The following is a 17,262-nucleotide window of genomic DNA, read 5'->3' as shown; positions in this document are numbered from 1 at the left end:
ATCCATCTCCTGTAACATGAACCAAATCCCGTAGCCAACCTTCACCTGGTCACATCCTACAGGACACTTAACCTATGTGGTAATAAGCCTAAGATTTAGTTCATTGCCAGCACGCTTAAGCAGCACTTCCTGAACAGCTCAGGTTCAGGTTCACGAGGCAGGAGCCCATGCTGTGATCATCTTTTCTCTTAGTAACCGGTGAGGCAAGTGTTTGTTTCAGTGTTCTAGGTGCAGAAATTGAAGCTTGAAGAGGTCAGTAGATTTCCCCAAAATCTCCTCAGTAGGAGAGTCAGTGCTCAGACCCAAGAGGAGTACATCTCTCCCTTTAACGACAGAGAAGAATTCACAAATCAAAGAACTTTATTCTTCTGTCACAAGAGTCATGGGTTTATTTTCTACACTCAAAGTTGTCTGCCAACCCACTTCAAGACACACAGAAAGCCTGTTTCTTATAAACTGCGTTGCACAAGAGGGGAAGACACTACAGCAGGTTTAGTACGTCTGATTAACTCTGGTAGATTAACAAGCCTCTTTTTCTGACTTCAGAAAGAGCCCCACAGTTCCCCTGGAAAAAAGTGTCTCTCAAGGGACAAATGAAAGAGGAAGAAAGATCTAAGTTCAGGAGAATAATATGGATCATAATTATCTCTGAAACTTCATCAGACTGAATCTGACTCTCTGTCTTGTTAGGCCTGGGTGGTTTCTACTAGTAGAAGTGCTTGCAGCCAGAAACAGAAGTGTCCTGGGAGTGTCCTGGTTCTAAGAACTCTCTCTCTCTCTTAAATGATTTGTTTTCTTAGACTTGGAAAGGGTTGAGGGGCACCAGATGGATAGCCTTGAGACTGGGTTGTTTATCTGCCCAGGAGGCCAGGTGGGGATGGGAGAGCCAGGCTTCTCCCAGCTTTGTTAAGAGCCATCTGAGGTGAAGGCAGACACTACAGTCTTCTCCACACGCCCTCGTTGTGGGTATTGTTTGTTGAGATAGCTGCTTGTATGATCTTCCCATTCAGTCCTTAGTCTTGTGTGGAGGAGATGTTGTTGTGTTAGGATTGAACCCAAGATCTTTCACATCAGACAAGGGCTCTACCACAGAACTGTGTGCCAGGCAGCCATCCAGTCATTTTAAAATAGCTTATTAGTGAGCAGGCCAGATGGCTCATCTGGGAGAGGCGCTGCTACCAAGTCTGAGAACCTGAGTTTGATTACTGGGATCCACATGACGGAAGAGAAAGGGAGGGGAGGGGGACTCCACAAGTGTTCCTCTGACTTCCATGTACGTTTTGTGGGGCACATGCTTGCCTCTCAATAGAATAAATTGGAAAGAAGAAAAAGAAATGACAGGGCTGGCCCCATGGCTTAGATGGGGAACATGCTTGTTGAGCAAGTGTGGCGGCCTGAGTGGAATTGCTGAACTAACAATGGAAGGAGAGCACAGACTCCCAAAGTCGTGCACTCACTTCCAGCCACATACTGTGCCACACGCCTAAATAATAAAGTGGTTTATTCAGGAGGAGTTTGAATGTCACATGCAGTAGCCCAGACTCATAATGCCAGTACCCAGGAGACAGAGGCAAGAGAATCTCCAAAAGTTTGAGGCCAACCTGGTCTACACAGGGAGCCCAAGGCCAGCCAGGGTTCTCAGGGAGACTATATTAAAAAAAAAAAAAAAAAAAAAGGAGGCTTTTAGAGAAGGCCGTTTATCCCAGGATAGTAGTGGAAAGTTGGGAATTGATATCAATGCTCTCTGGATTTTGTGACATCTTTGGTTTTTGCGTAAGAGCAGCAGCTAAAGCAGCAGGTCTCAAACTGTGGTTCATGGCTCCTTTGTGGGTGAATGACCCTTGTCACAGGGGTCGCTTAAGACCACTAAAAAAACAAAGATATTTACATTACAATTCATAACGGTAGCAAAATTACAGTTAGGTAGTAGCAATTACAATAATTTTATGGGTCACAGCATTAGGAAGGTTGAGAACCACTGCTCTAGAATATAACTTGTATTAGTGAGGAATGTATCCAATAGAACCAATAGATATTAAAGGGGGATTTATTAGATTGGCTTGCAGTACAGTGTTTGTATCCAACTGTGGCTGTCTTCATACGACAGAGGCTGCAGATCTGGTAGCTCAGCCCTTCAGGCTGGGCTCCTCAGCTGTCCCAGTCTGGTGCTGAAGGTCTAGATTCCAGGCCCTAACGAAGATTCCTGGAGAGCCACTGGGCTTCAGTTCATTTTGGAAGGCTGAAGAAGATGGGTTCTGAGGTCAGTGAAGAATAACAGCAGCAGAAGCCCAAGCAGCAACAAATAGCTGATCTGGACAGTAAGGGAGGGAGGCAGCAGGATGACAAGCAGGTAAAGAGCTAAGCTTTTGTCTCAGACCCTTTATCTGGCTGTCTTTGAAAGGAAAGCTATCCATATTTCATGGTGGGTTATGCCACTGCAAAGAACATGTTCAATCAAGGAAATCCTCACAAGTACGCCTAGAGACTTATCACTTAGTTGACTCCAGATCCAGTCAAGTTGGCAACCAAGAAGAACCCTCACAGTAGCCAATGACAGTCTTCACAAAATTTAGTCGCCTTGAAACTGACTGGTGTGTGTGGGAAGTACACACTCATACTTGAAAGCCCATTCAAAGGCCCACCTCTCATCTCTTTCCTCCTTTGCCATTGATTTATAATCACCTGCATGCTTTGATTCCAGCAGAAACATGCCTATTTAATATCTTAGCTATTTTATTCATTTATTATAGCTAATACCTTAGCTATTTATTCATGTGTTCTCTTCATGATATATTTTAATTTACAAATCTATATTAACGAAATAAAGCTAAAGCTGGGCATGATGACATTCACCTGCAATCTGCAATCTGCATTCACCTGCCTCTTAGTAGGCAGAGGGAGAAAGACGCCATACATTTAAGGTTATCTGGTTCATATAGCAAGTTCTAGGCTAGTTTGGCATATCTAGTGAGCCCTGTCAGATACAACAATAACAAGTCATTAAAATACATACATTTAATTAAATTATTCAATTAAAACAGAATGGATGGGTGTGGTGGGATACTTCTTTAATCCCACATGACTCAGAAGCCAGAGGCAGGTGGGCCTCTGAGAATTCAAAGCCAGCCTGGTTTACTCAATGGGTGCCAGGCCAACCAGGGCTACAAGATGAAACCCTGTATTAAAAATTTTTTAAACAAAATTTGGGGAATACATTTGTGTGTTGTGGTATGTTCTGTGGGGTTCAAGCAAGCTGACACTGTGCATGCTAACCAAGTATTCCACCACTGAGCTACAGGTCAGGCTAAGTTGAGATTTCAGACTTTTTTCAATAGTTAATAACTCTCTGGACCAATGTTACCAGCGGCTGGAGTCTCCCCACAGTTTATAAGAGTGGTACTATTTAGTTTTAAAAACTAAAATCCATAATAACCATTCAAACAAAAAGAGTAGGAAATGAATATCTATCAATAATGTCTTTCTTCTAAAATCTTTGATTACAGGAAAAATAATGATAGAACTGTGAGCCATAAATGAAGAATAAGGCAGGTATGGAGAGAGAACAGGAGGATATGCATAGATATAAAAACCTTACCACTTGAGAGGCAGAGGCAGGACAACTGTGAGTTTGAGACAATTCTAGGTCACATGACAAGATATCATCTAAAGAGAAAAGTGAGAGGGCTGGAGAGGTGATGGCTCAGTGGTTAAGAGCACTGACTGCTCTTCCAGAGGACCTGAGTTCAAATCCCAGCAACCACATGGTGGCTCACAACCATCTGTAATGGGATCTGATGCTCTCTTCTGGGGTGTCTGAAGACAGCTACAGTATACCCTATAAATACAATAAGTAAATCTTAGAAAAAAAGAAAAAGTGAGAGAAAGATAAAAAGGAGGGGAGGGAAGAGAGAGAGAGAGAGAAGAAAAGAATGGGGGAACCTCTCTGAAGCATTTGTACTGGGGGCCCTAAGAGAGTCATATAGAAGAGTAGAGAAGCCGGGCGTGGTGGCACACGCCTTTAATCCCAGCACTTGGGAGGCAAAGGTAGACGTATTTCTGAGTTCGAGGCCAGCCTGGTCTACAAAGTGAGTTCCAGGACAGCCAGGGCTACACAGAGAAACCCTGTCTCGAAAAAAAAAAAAAAAAAAGAGTAGAGAAGAGAGACAGAAGCATGACACACATGAAGAAATAGTCCCCACCATAACATAAGGACCAATGTTCATGTTTCAAAATGAGGATGAGGGGTGAAGAAAGGACGGTAATGGCTAGGAATGTCTCCGAGTTAAAAATTAAAAACTGTAAAAAAATGTTTGAATTGAGGAAGCAAGACCAGTCCTGACCAGGGGACAAGACAAATAGATACGCTGAAGCAAAACTGCAGATCAATCAAAGACAGAGAACAGAAATCCTAAAAGGGAAAGGAGAGAGAAGACTAAATATCAATAGATTTTAAAAAGTGACAACTGGCCAGGTATGGTGGCACATGCTTTTAACCCCCAGTACTTGAAGGAGAGGAGGCTGGTGGATCTCATTGAGTTTGAGGCCAGCCTGGTCTAAGTAGTCACTATTGCCATAGTGGTCTCTATTTCAAAACCTAATAGCAGGGAGCTGGAGAGATGGCTCAGAGGTTACAGCACTTGTTGCTCTTGCGAGGAGGACGCAGGTTCAGTTCCCAGCACCCACAAAGTGGCTACTAACTCCAGTCACAGAGCATGCGATACCTCCTTGGTCTGTGTGGGTACTGCATGCATGTGCTTTACACACATGCTCGCAGGCAACACACACACACACACAGAAAGACAGAGAGAGACAAACGTGCAAAAAAGAATGTGTAGTCTTTCTACACATTCTGATATATCTGATATAATATCCAGCGAAGTTTTCTGGGCCTGTTTACCTCTGTGTAAAGATAACTACACTTTCTGTACTCTAAATTAGTAATATATTGGTTTACATTACCTGTTGCTTTTTTAAAAAGTTATTAAATATTGTCTGTGTGTCAGTGGGCTTTGAACTTTGTGAAGCTATCTTCTTGGATCGGTGTTGGTTTTTACTTTGTAGCCCAAGCTGGTTTCCAGCTCTGTGTAATGACGATGTTCTTGAACTCTTGATCCTCCTGCCTTTACCTTCTTCCCAGGACTGGGATCATGGGTGCACGCCATCACGCCTGGTTGGTAGTCAGTGTTCTTCAAGGAATGAACATGTCCATTCAATTGACATTTAAACCTCATTCAGAGAAAGCTGTTGCAAGCATCCACTGAGTATCCCTCCTAGCACGTACAGAATTTGGAATGCTAAGCCTCTTTGCTGTTTGCAACACTAGATACTTGTGCTATTTTTATTAAGTATGCCAAACACGGGGAGGGGTCTAAAATGAGTTGTTAGCCACTCATACCAATCCCCTCTCCAGGCTTGCTGTTAGAATTTTAGATACTCTCCAGATGAGGAATGTTTCTGGCCTGAATTTCATCTTTCTCCACCAGCCTTTTCTGTTTCTGAGACTGGTCATGTGGCCCAACATGGAGCATTAGGATTCATGGATATTTCTCTGTGATCCTTTTCTTTACAGAAAAAAAAGAAGTAACTTTGCTGGCACTGGGACTTGTCCTTCCTTTCTGCCGTTAACACAGGTAGACCTCTGTAGAACACTGTAGCACACTCGCAGTCATCTTGATAGCACATGGGATCGTTTAGTTCCTAGGACCCTCAGTAGGTGGCTGCAGTTCCAGGGGCTCTAACATCCTCTTCTGACCTCTGAGGGCACCTGCATGTGCATATGCATACACTTACACACTCCAATAGGAATGTTTCCTTTTTTTTTTTTTTTTTTTTTTTTTTGGTTTTTCAGCACAAGGTTTCTCTGTGTAGCCTTGGCTGTCCTGGAGCCCACTCTGTAGACCAGGCTGGCCTCGAACTCAGAAATCCGCCTGCCTCTTCCTCCCAAGTGCTGGGATTAAAGGCATGTGCCACCACCACCTGGCTCCTTTATGCAATTCTTAAATGCAAGTGTCTCCTGTTTCTTTATGTAATTCTTAAAACAAAAATTCCTGAGCTACTGATGGACACTTCCACAGGAATTGTATGATCTTATGGCGGGGTGGGGTTGGAATTGCTCTTAGTGCTCGCTATAAATGACCAAAGCCAGAGTGGCAAACCTTGACGTAGCAGAAAGTACTTTGGGTTCATGGATGTGCACATTTTGTCCTTGGCTCCTCTTACAGTAAGAGCTCATGAGAAGAGACTAGACGTGATAAGACAGGGGGGAAGGGAAAGGTCTTGGGTCCTGGCAGAAATATGGCCCGAGGAAGTCATAAATGTAATAAAAAGGCTTTCTCGACTGTAGAAACAAATTCCAGCCTTCCCATGCAGATGGGCAGCTCTCTGGGTGGGCAGTCTGGGAATCAATCAGACCCAGGATCTATGTCCAGGAATCCCAAATAAAATACATACCTTTGTGGGTTAGAAATGCCTCACCTGGCCTGAACTGTTTCCTGCTCCTGTTTGTTAGTGTAGGATATGCAAGTATTCCTCATTTACTCGCTGTGTCAATAGCTCACTTGCCATTAATTTGAGACAATACTTCAGAAATACAGATTGCACTTGTTGAGAATTTAAAGTCTGATTTTTTTTTTAAGTAGTCTCTTTAAAAATGTTAGAAGTAGAGGCTGGAGAGTTGGTTTATTGGTTAAGAGCGCTTGTCATTCTTGCAAGTTCCTGAGCTTGGTTCGCAGCACCCGCATTAGGGATCAGCACCGTCTGGAACTCCAGGTCCAGGAGATCTGATACTCTCTGTTACCACCGAGGGCACCAGGCCTGAATGTGGTACACATACCTATGTGCAGGTAAAACGCTCATATACATAAAATAATAATAATAATGATAAGGTCTAAACAAAAGGAAGTGTGTGTGTTGGGGGAGAGAGAGAGAGCAAGTGAGATATACTGGAGGTAAGGGTGCTGGCCTCTAAGCTGGATAACTTGGGGTCTATCTCTGTAACCTATGTGGTGGATAGACTATATATATATATATATATATATATACATATACATATACATATATATATATACACATACACACACACACACATATATACAAACACACATACATACACACACATATATATGTATAGATATATAGATATACATATACATACATGCATATATAGTGCTTTGGGCACTATAGCTGGGCAAATAGATTCTCAGTTATTCTAACCTGACAATACTGGCTTGGCCTCCATTCCACCATGTGGCCTGTTACCTGTCCATTGTAATCTTGTCCTGGCACCTGCTTCTTCATCCAGTCTGGCTGGCCCTCTGGGCTCCAGAGACCCTCTCTTTCAGCCTGGAAGTCCCACCTTAACTCTCCAGCCCAGCTATTGGCCATTCAGCTCTCCATTTGACCAATTAGAAGGTGAGGGAGAATGATGACTATAAAATATTCAGGCAGAATATGATTGATAACAATGACAATACCAAAGTCCGGCCTGTAGTCAGATCTCTGCAGGCACAGAAACCAGCATTTGAATAATACGAGGATAATATTTATACAATGCACAAAAACATCACTCCAACAGGAAGTAGTCTATTTAACAGGACAGACTAGATATATTTATGAAGATTCCCTCCATATGTTAGTGTGTCAAAAGTCATGGAAGTTACTTAGCTTTGAGGTGTTTTCCACCTCTTATCTTTATCTCTTCATCTCTACGGAAGGAGGTTAGTTCTGGAGGATAGCCTCCTGTGAGTTTTGAAGGCTGAGAAGTCACATGGTTTGCCTCCTCAAGTTAGAGGCCAGGGAAGCTGGTGATGGGTTCCAGTTAAAATTAAAAGGCCTAGGAGCCAATGATGTAAGTCTTGGTCTAGGCTCAAAGACCCAGAAAGAGGAGCACCAATTCCTGAAAGCAGTAAAAGCTGACGTCCCCAGCAGAGCAGAGAACAAGCTTACCCTTCCCCCACCTTTCTCTCCTATTCATGGCCTCAGAAGAAAGGGTGCTGCCCACTGCAGTGATGAAGTTGAATTTGTTTACTAAGGCTATTGGATTAAATACACATGCTCTGAAATATTATTTCTTACTTTTTATCAGTTTTCTGGGCATCGTTTAGTCCTGTGATGGTTTGTATATTCTTGGACCAGGGAGTGGAACCATTTGGAGGTGTGGCCTTGTTGGAATAGGTGTGACATGGTTGGAGTAGGTGTGCCACTGTGGGTGTGGGCTTAAGACCCTCACCCCAGTTGCCTGGAAGTCAGTCTTCCAGTAGCAGCCTTTGGATGAAGACGTAGAACTCTTAGCTCTGCCTGTGCCATGCCTGCCTGAATGCTGCCATGCTCCCACCTTGATGATAAAGGACTGAACTTCTGAACCTGTAAGCCAGCCCCAAGTAAATGTTGTTTTTTATAAGACTTGTCTTGGTCATGGTGTCTGTTCACAGCAGTAAAACCCTAACTAAGACAAGTCCAGTCTACTTAATTAAAATAAACATAGTATCAACCATCATAAGTAGGGAGGCATGGATAGAAAGTACTGAAGTCAATAAAATGTCGAGGATTATGGTGACGACAGTGATACAGAGCCACACTGACTGTTACTCCGAGTTCTTTATCTGAACAGTACAGATCTATTGAAATTTCATCCAACCCTGTAAGAAAGGCGTCAATGCCATTATGACTTTCTTAGATGAAATTAGGGCACAGAAAAGTTAAGCAAGGGCCATGAGACCAGGCATTCATAACTACTAAGGAAAAGTTGGGGCTCTTGATATATCCGGGTAGGATGCAAATTTAATTGCTTTCTTAAGAAGATAGCCCAGGGTTGGAGAGATGAGTACTGGCTGCTCTTCTAAAGGACCTGGGTTCAATTCTCAACCCCCAGGCAGAACACATCTGTCTGTAGCTCAAGTTCTAGGGAATCCTGATACCCTCATATAGATACACATGCAGGAAGAACACTAATTAATGCCTCTGAAATAAAATAAACAAAACAAAATAAGACGATAGCCCAAGCTGCACAGAATACCACAGCTTCTTGGGCTCCATCTCTCAGCTGAGGGAAATTCTAGTACCAGGTAGAACTCAAGGTCTGAGTAGCTTTAATCAAAAGTTCTACATGAGCCGGGCGTGGTGGCGCACGCCTTTAATCCCTGCACTCGGGAGGCAGAGGCAGGCGGATTTCTGCGTTCGAGGCCAGCCTGGTCTACAGGGTGAGTTCCAGGACAGCCAGGGCTATACAGAGAAACCCTGTCTCGAAAAACCAAAAAAAAAAAAAAAAAAAAAAAAAAAAAAAAAAAAAAAAAGTTCTACATGGGCTTGAAATCTACAGCAAGGGCAGCTGGCTAAAGTCACGTATAACAGTGCATTTCCAAGCCCTCATAACAGCTAGTTAAGTTCAGAGGGACAGAGTTAGCCTAATATTCTCTGTGAAACACTTAGGGCAAGTCTGCTTTGGAAGAAGGATGGGTGCAGTCAACGACCACCCTCATGCAAAATAGTTATTTGTGTAAATTGTCTTCCTTACTAGATTTGAAAGCATTGCAGGGCTGAGTGTCTCAGCCTATGAAATCGTAACTCCCGTCATAGGTCTTTGACAGTTATTTTCTTTGAATTGTCTATTGTGGATTGAATTCTTGTAAAAACTCACACATACTATAAACCCCACATTTGCTTATAAAACATCCAATTAGATCAAAGAGCATGCATCATAGATACCGAAGAACCCGAACCACGCCTCCACCTGTTAGTTCGTGAAGTTGGGCATTGCCAATACCCGGGGTGGGGGTCTCCTATTCAACTAGATTCTCTCACAGGGTTATACTCTTCTGAAACTTAAATCACGTTTCATGATTGACTGGAGTCATTCACTCATTCTTCAAACGTGCTGAAGTGTCAGATTTAACGCAGGCGAGGCAGGTCTTCAAACTGTCGGAGTGAGGGAGGTCAAGACAAAAGTGACTAAAGCCACCTTTCACGGCGTCCAGCTTGTCTTGGCTGCAAGCACCCCAACCACAGCGCGGTCCTCCAGGAGCGCGCGGTTTCTGCGCGTGGCCGGTTTGGGCCGAAACTACGCGTCCCGGCAGTCCGCGGGGCGGGTGGGCGGAGCCGGGCCGGGGGCGGGGGCCGAGAGGGGGCATTGTGTCGGCCAGCGGTACGCGATCGTCCGCTCGCTGTGGGGCCAGGGCTGAGGTGTCAGCGCCGCTGCGGCCGGGGCGAGAGGCGGGCGAGCAGGAGCGCGCAAGCAGCCCCGGGCGCCGGCGGGGGCGGCGGGAGCACCATGCGGATCGGCGCCCAGCGCCCTGCAGACCCCTCGCGAGGCAGAGAGGCCGGGGCGGCGCCGGGGCGGCGGGGAGCATGAGGGCGGCCGGGGACCGGCTGGGTTCGGAGCTCTACTAGGAAGCGGCGTGCGCTGAGCACTAACCCGGACGCGGCGGAGGGCGGGAGCCAAGCGCCCGGGGCTGTGGGCATTTTGGACGCGGACGCAAGGGGCCCGGAGCCAGGGGCTCCGGCACGCAGCCGACATGGGCAACGCGGGGAGCATGGACTCGCAGCAGACCGATTTCAAGGCGCACAACGTGCCATTGAAGCTGCCGATGCCCGAGCCAGGTGAACTGGAGGAGCGCTTTGCCATCGTGCTGGTGAGTGAGTCCGCTGCGGCCGGGCGCGGGGCCCCGGTGGGGCAGGCGGCGCAGATGACCCGGCTCCTCGGGTCCCAAGGGCGAGGCTCACACCTTCCCCATTGTGGGCTCCCAGCCTCGCTTCTCTCGGCCTCCCTCCTTGCGCTCTCCAGGGGTCCTCGGATGGGGAGAGGAGCTCGGGCCGGGCTACCCCGCCGGCCACGAACCCATTGTCTGGCGGGAGCGGCACCTCGCAGCGCGTGTGCCGGGAGGTGCCGAGTGGGTGTGAAGGGAAGGTGGCTGGCCCGGGAGGAGTGAGGAACGGGCCGCTAAAGCTTTTTGTTTAAAGAATGAAAAGCAACCGGCAGACCCCGACCCTCTGCGTAGCATCCCCGGGACGCGCAGCTCTGGGCCTTGCGGGGTCTGCTGCAGACGCTCGCAGGTGGCTGGCCGCAGGCGCGGCGCCCGCACTCGGTCGGCCGAACTTGGAGGGTGGACCTCGCGTCTGGGCAGATGGACAGCTCCCCAGAAAGAGAAAGAGGAGGCCGGCAGCTGAGTGGCGCCGTGGTCCCTCCGCGAGGGGGAGGCATCTGAAACCCAGACGCGGGTGGGGAAGGCGGGGGGGCGGGGGGGGGGAGAGAAGCGCCCCGGGCAGGGGAGAACCTCAGTGTGTTCCCTTTGGTCTTAAATCTTAAACCACAAAAATGTGCAGTTTGGCTGGGACGTGTTAAGAGCCGTCCTGACTTCACGAACGACCCCAGTTCCTTCAGTCGAGTCCATGGCTCCCTCTCGCATTCCGCATCACTCAGCCTTCCCGTTCCAGCTTCTCAAAGACTGGAATCCTCTCTCTCCGTTTCCTTTTGGGACTAAGTTTCTGGGCTCTTCCCACCCGGAGTCTGCCTTGCTGTGAGCTCAAAAGGGTGTGACGCCTTTTCCCTTGCCCCAGAGAGCGTCCCAAGTGCAGTTGGTTCCTGGTTTCTCAAGTTTTAAGATCCCACCTTCTCTTAAGGGGATGTTGGGAAGGAAATGAGGGTGGGGGGGTGGGGTGGGCGGACTCCTGGTCTGAGACTTGACACTCTGCTTCCCCCTTTTTCTAAATCCATGCAAGACAAGGCAGCCAGAGCCAGAGGAACTTGTGATGGAGCTGCCAACTCCTGTGTCTACCTGAGAGAATTTTGGCATGTAACTTAAGAACTTTGGGAGAGGTCTCAAGCCCTGGATCAGTTGGTTTTCTGAGATTTGAACGTTGAGTGGGACATTGAAGCTGCCTTTCTTCATCCCTTGAAAGGAGGTTGCTTTGGTACTGAGACCGTGTTCTGTCTGGATGGCAGGTCGGCTCTGTGTGATCAGGGAGCACAGAGGCTGCAGCTCTTTGCAGCCCTTTTAGGCCCCCTGGAAATTGCTGTGAACATGGGGGGAAAAGATGTGGCTGCCTATTTTGCTTTGCATCGCCTGTGATCTCCCACAGCTGCTCCCACGTTATGCAAGATGGGACGCTGTGAAATGAAACAGCCCAAGCTTAATTACTTCTCAAGGCAGTCTGGTGCACACTTGACCCCTCTTTCCAGAGACAAACGGTGTTTCTTGAAAAAAAAAAAAAGAAACAACAACAACAACAACCCCCCCCCAAAAACAAACAAACAAACAAAAAAAAACACACCGAAAAAAAACCCCAAAACAAAAAAACTGTTCCTGACAGACATAGCTGCAACTTTCTGGCTCTGGGTTTTCTGTTTTTACCCTTCATCGTGTGGTGTTATCTGTCTGTCAGCCTGTTTGTGTGTGTGTGTGTGTGTGTGTGTGTGTGTGTGTGTGTGTGAGTGAGAGAGAGAGAGAGAGAGAGAGAGAGAGAGAGAGAAGTTGGGCAGCCAGTGGGACAAGGAGGTTGCCGCAGCCATGCTAATAACAATAATGCAATTAAGTTCTACTCAACTGGGAGAGCATTTTTTGCATGAGCGTTCAGTTACTCTGCTGATTAATAACACATGGTATGAATTAATCTTTAGGAAAATAATGCCCCTTCATTAAAATGGTGGATTTGTGCTCCCATTGAGTCTAGCGGGTCACAAAGTGAGTCTGTAGGCTTTTATGATTGTAAATCCTGGGCTCCTTGGGGGTGTCCGATGTTTGCTGTGGCTACTTTCACTCCACGGAGTGGCACACAATTAGCTGGACGCAATTGTTTTGCAAGCTGTTTAAGAGAATACTGAGTTTCTCAAACAAAAAACAAAAGCACAACATATGCTGACCTTTGTTGAGTAGTTCCAAGGCTTTTGGCATCCTTGCAGATAGGGATTCACTGTTGCTGTTTACGTTCTCATCTGAGCTCCACTTGCTGTTATTGCCTGAAACAATTTAAAGGAAACCCTCCCAGCTAGCTAGTTAGTCACCCTGCTGACTTCTCCCTCGGGCTGTTTACTCAGGGTTTTCTACGTTGGTTTTCTTTCATTTTCACGAGTTGCTGGAGGCATCAGGAATATGTAATTTTGGAGATAAGGCTTGAAGGACAAGATTTAGGAGGGAGATTTTGTTAGATAGCCTTATACACATGGACACACACACACACACACACACACACACACACACGTGAGCCTCTGTGTTGTGTGTTTGATTTTTTTTTTTTTTTCCATTCTTGAGGAATGATAACCAGGTTGGCATTACTGCTGTGAGGTCCCTTTCCACCTCTGCCTTGCTCTGTGCCCAAGCTGGCCACAAACTTGCTACCTTAGCCTCCTGAGTGCTGAGCTTATAGACAGATGTGTGTGCCACCACGCCAGATCTAGTTCGTTTTCTTATGTAATAAAGGCCACAAGGGATTTTAGGAGGCAAACTAGATTTATACTGTGCAGAAAAGTGTACAAACGCCTCATTGTAAGTATGACTTACATAAATAATTAACGAGCTGTTTCAGGCTAGGAAAACAATTCCTCTCAACCTCCAGCTCCAGAATACTTAAAACCTTTGGTGTAGAGTAAATAAAAATTAAAGTGACAGGAGACCATCTTATTTCACAGAGGATTTAAATCTACGCAGTGGCTATACCCTTTACCCGAGCAGCTTAGATGGGACAAGTTGTATACATCTAAGAAACTATTGTATGTGCATGGGAAGAAGAGAGGAGAGAGCACAGAGCAACCACTGAAGTAAGATCAGAAGGCATACATTTCAAAACTTCCCATAAATAACTAATATTGAAGTCTGGATCCACATTTTAAGAATTTAATTCTTGTAAAGAAAGTGTCTCCCTCTCTGGGCTTTTATTCAGAATTGCTATCACAGTAGTTGCAAACTTATGTTTAAAGAAAAGGACTGACTCAATCAATGTTTATGTGAATTGTTGTATCTCTATATCTACCTTTCTGGTGGACATTAGATGGAATGTAACTTTGTGTGTGTGACTACATAGGATCCTTCAATGTTTCTGTTAGACTCTTCAGTGCAAGTGTGTCTTACCTACTTCAGTCTTTGGTGTGCATGTATATATATTTATAGGTAACATCAGACTGTCTTACTTAGTCTTACACCCTTATGATTACATGTCAATGTGACTTTCTGTTGTATTTATTCAGCATTATCTAGTCCTTGGGGGGGGGGTCACACACAAGCAAGTCCTTTATCCTTCATATTCAAATACGGCAATGTGAAAGCAGCTCTTAGTGGGTGTTGTGTGCAGTGGTGGTCTTCAGTCCAAGAACACCACTTTTCCATTAGGCACCCCGTAATATTGTTTGCTTTCAACTGTCAGTCACTGCTTACAAAGGTAGAATATAAGTCATCTGGCACCTTTGTCGATGCGCTTGTCGCTGTTTTAAGTTCTTTGGACTTCAGGGAAAAGGGTGACTTGAGTCCTCTGACATAGATGCTTGAACTTCTATAGTATCTCACAGCTCTGTGAGCAGATATAACACGAAAGAGGATGCAGTAATGGTTTAGGGGAATCTCACAGTTGAAACTGGGGACTGCTTTAGTTTCAGATTCATTTGAGTCAGTTTCCTTTCTTTTTTTTCCTCTCCTGAGAGTGAGTGGGTTGAGTCACTTAGCTCAGGAAGGAGTGGGGAGCACTCTTGAGTCCCTCCTGTACCCAAATATTCCTCATGCTGACACGCTGTCTGTGCCTTGCAGTCTGGCCATCCACAGCACTAGAGCTGTGTAAATACTGATCGCCTCAATTGCTGGAGGTTGTGGTTATGAAGTCGCCCACCTGGGATTTTGGATGTCTTCCTTTTTCCATTAGGATTTCTCAGATCAGCAGCTGGGAGAAGAATGGGGCCTGGGAATAGCAGCGAGCACAAAAACAAAAGCCAGAACAAACCTAGGACCTGCTAAGTGCCAGTTTCACCCTGTAGCCAGTTGGCAGTAGGTCTTGAACAGTGACCATGGTGAGGTGCGTCTGAGGTGCCCTTTAGGTGCCTGGCATCTGCTCCTCTTTTTGAATGTCCAGGCATGGAGACAAAACCTTAATTGGACCAACAGTGTGTCCCTCTGGTTTTCTTCCATCGTGCTTGGAAAACGCAGGGGAGAGCCAACTGTCACTTGGATGCATGCGTGCACTTCTGCGAAGGGGATGGACAAGGTCAGGTTGCTACAGTTTAGTTGGTTTCCCACTTTAAGATGCTGGTGAGGTCTATAGAGCAGATGGGTGGGTGTGGGTGGGAGTGTCGTGGCCATGCCTTACTCCTGCTTGTTTCCTCACATCCTTTCCCCCTGTGAGGGAAAGAGAGTGTGGAAGGAGCAGAGTGCTGCCAGTTTGAAACATTACAGTTTCTCCCTTGGCAGCAACTCCCTGGAGCTGTGCCCCTTCTCCCTACAACGGACATGGTTGTTGGAGCGACTCCTACCATCGGTATGAGCATGTGAGCCTTTTCAGTAATGGATGTGTGAGATAGCAGTTGACCAAAGGGTATTCTGAGTGGAAATGTTTGGAGCCTCTGACAGACAGACTTTCAGCGATGCAAACTGTGTGGGTGCCCTTAAATCCTCAAGGGAGAAGAATTTTTTTTGTAGCGACTCATTATCTAGCAAAAAGTGCTGTCCTAGGAAACAGGAATATTACTTTCTGGAGTTATTCCTTCCACTAGCTTGGGCATAGTCCCTGCTTCTCCCCATTTGTGGATAGGAATTAAGTTTGGCACAGAATTTAAAATAGTCGAGGGAAGTTACAGCACTTTGAAAGAGTGGAACATAGCACATTGTGTGTCCCATTTGAGGACAGCCTGAGACCCTGTGTCAAAAACAAAGAACAAAACCAAACCAAACAACAACAAAACCACTGTATGGTCTGACGAGTAAATTTCTCTGCATCAGTGGCCAGGATTCAGGTGAGAATATGGGGAAATGTTCCAAGGTTTAGAGTTATCAAAAAAAAAAAAAATTGAGAGTGGCTTCCTTATTGAGGTTGTGTAGACAGTGTCATGTGAAAGATGCTCTGACAGGAAGACCCTTCCCACCCCAAGCTATAGCAGGTGGTTTCACATTGAAGCAGTTGCCTTGGAAGATGTTCTTCTTGAGGTGATGTCGCTTGCAGATTGTACACACAGGACTGTAAACCCCAAGTGTTGGGCAAGAGCTCCTTGAAGGTCCTTCTTGGGCTCAAAGAAGGAAAAATGTTTAGATCCACATTTCCTGTGGAAATTCATTGCTTTATAAGAACTGTAGTCTGCAGGACTAAGACAGCACAGGTGTCAGGAAGCAAGAAGGACAGGCCTGGGAATTTAGCTTGGCTGGTAGAGTTCTTGTGTAGTGTGAAGCCCAGGCTTTGATGCTCAGCACTGCCTAAGGGCACGTTTGTCCATTCTTGCAATATCAGCACTAGGGATGAAGATGCAGGAGGACCAGAAGTTCAGGGTCATCCTTGGCTATATATTAAGTTAGAGGGTAGCCTGGGAATATGAACCCCTGTCATGTAAACAAAACATCCCTTTACCCCACTCTCAAAAACAACCCAAACCAACACAAAACCAAAACCTGAACACAGATTATATAGATGTGTGTCTCCTTTGTGGAAGACACTGGTACCTGGAATTCTTTTAGGAACAAAGTAGGAAGCTGTCAAAGAACACAGTGGATGTCCTTAAGAGGGAAGATGGGCTGTAGCTCTTGATGCTTGGCAGAAGACCTCTGTTAGAGCAGCTTTCATGGAGTCCCGCCCTCCGGCACTGTGCCCCCAGGCTTTGGACTCGTGATTTGAGGAGAGTCTTCACCAGCATCTTGGCTTTTACCTACTTGAACAGTAGAGGTGGAGAGAGCTCATGCCTTGGAGAATTCTGCTCAGGTTGTAGAGAGATCTTCCTGTCCCCTACACAGTCACCCTATGTGCCTGGGCCAGGAACAGAACCCTAAGCACCATACTATTTCCAGGGATGAGCTGGCAGCTGGGGTACTTCACTGTGGATTGATCCACTTAAGAAATGTTGTTTGGGGGTCAGGAAGGCTGGCAATTCTTATGTACGGAAACATCAAGTCTGTACATGGGCATATCGTGGTTTTTGATGCTTATAGATTGAGTGTATTTTCTCTTTACCCTCACAGGAAAAATAAAAGAAACGTGCAGCAATTAGTGCTCCCAGATGGGCCCCTTCAGGAGCATGAATTTTGTTTTTCTAGAACAAACTGAAGTTTCCATTGGTCACATCATGGTCTTCCTGTGTGGTCTGTCACT

At 46.0% G+C, this 17,262-nt stretch overlaps 1 protein-coding gene across 5 annotated transcripts in view; it reads left to right on the top strand.

Moving 5' to 3' along the window:
* The first annotated feature begins 10,131 nt into the window (after window positions 1-10,131).
* Fmnl2 (formin like 2) overlaps window positions 10,132-17,262 on the top strand; it is a 278,573-nt gene continuing 271,442 nt past the window's right edge. For all 5 annotated transcript variants that reach the window (XM_085834913.1, XM_085834909.1, XM_085834912.1 and 2 more), the window contains exon 1: window positions 10,132-10,625. In XM_085834913.1, the coding sequence (XP_085691039.1) occupies window positions 10,509-10,625 (117 nt within the window). In that variant the 5' untranslated portion in view covers window positions 10,132-10,508. The remainder of the gene's footprint in view (window positions 10,626-17,262) is intronic.

The sequence above is a fragment of the Mus caroli genome, unplaced genomic scaffold (genome assembly GCF_978045245.1).
Source record: "Mus caroli unplaced genomic scaffold, Mus_caroli_1 scaffold_2, whole genome shotgun sequence".
Taxonomy (NCBI): Eukaryota; Metazoa; Chordata; class Mammalia; order Rodentia; family Muridae; genus Mus; species Mus caroli.
This window is presented reverse-complemented; position numbering and strand designations above follow the sequence as displayed.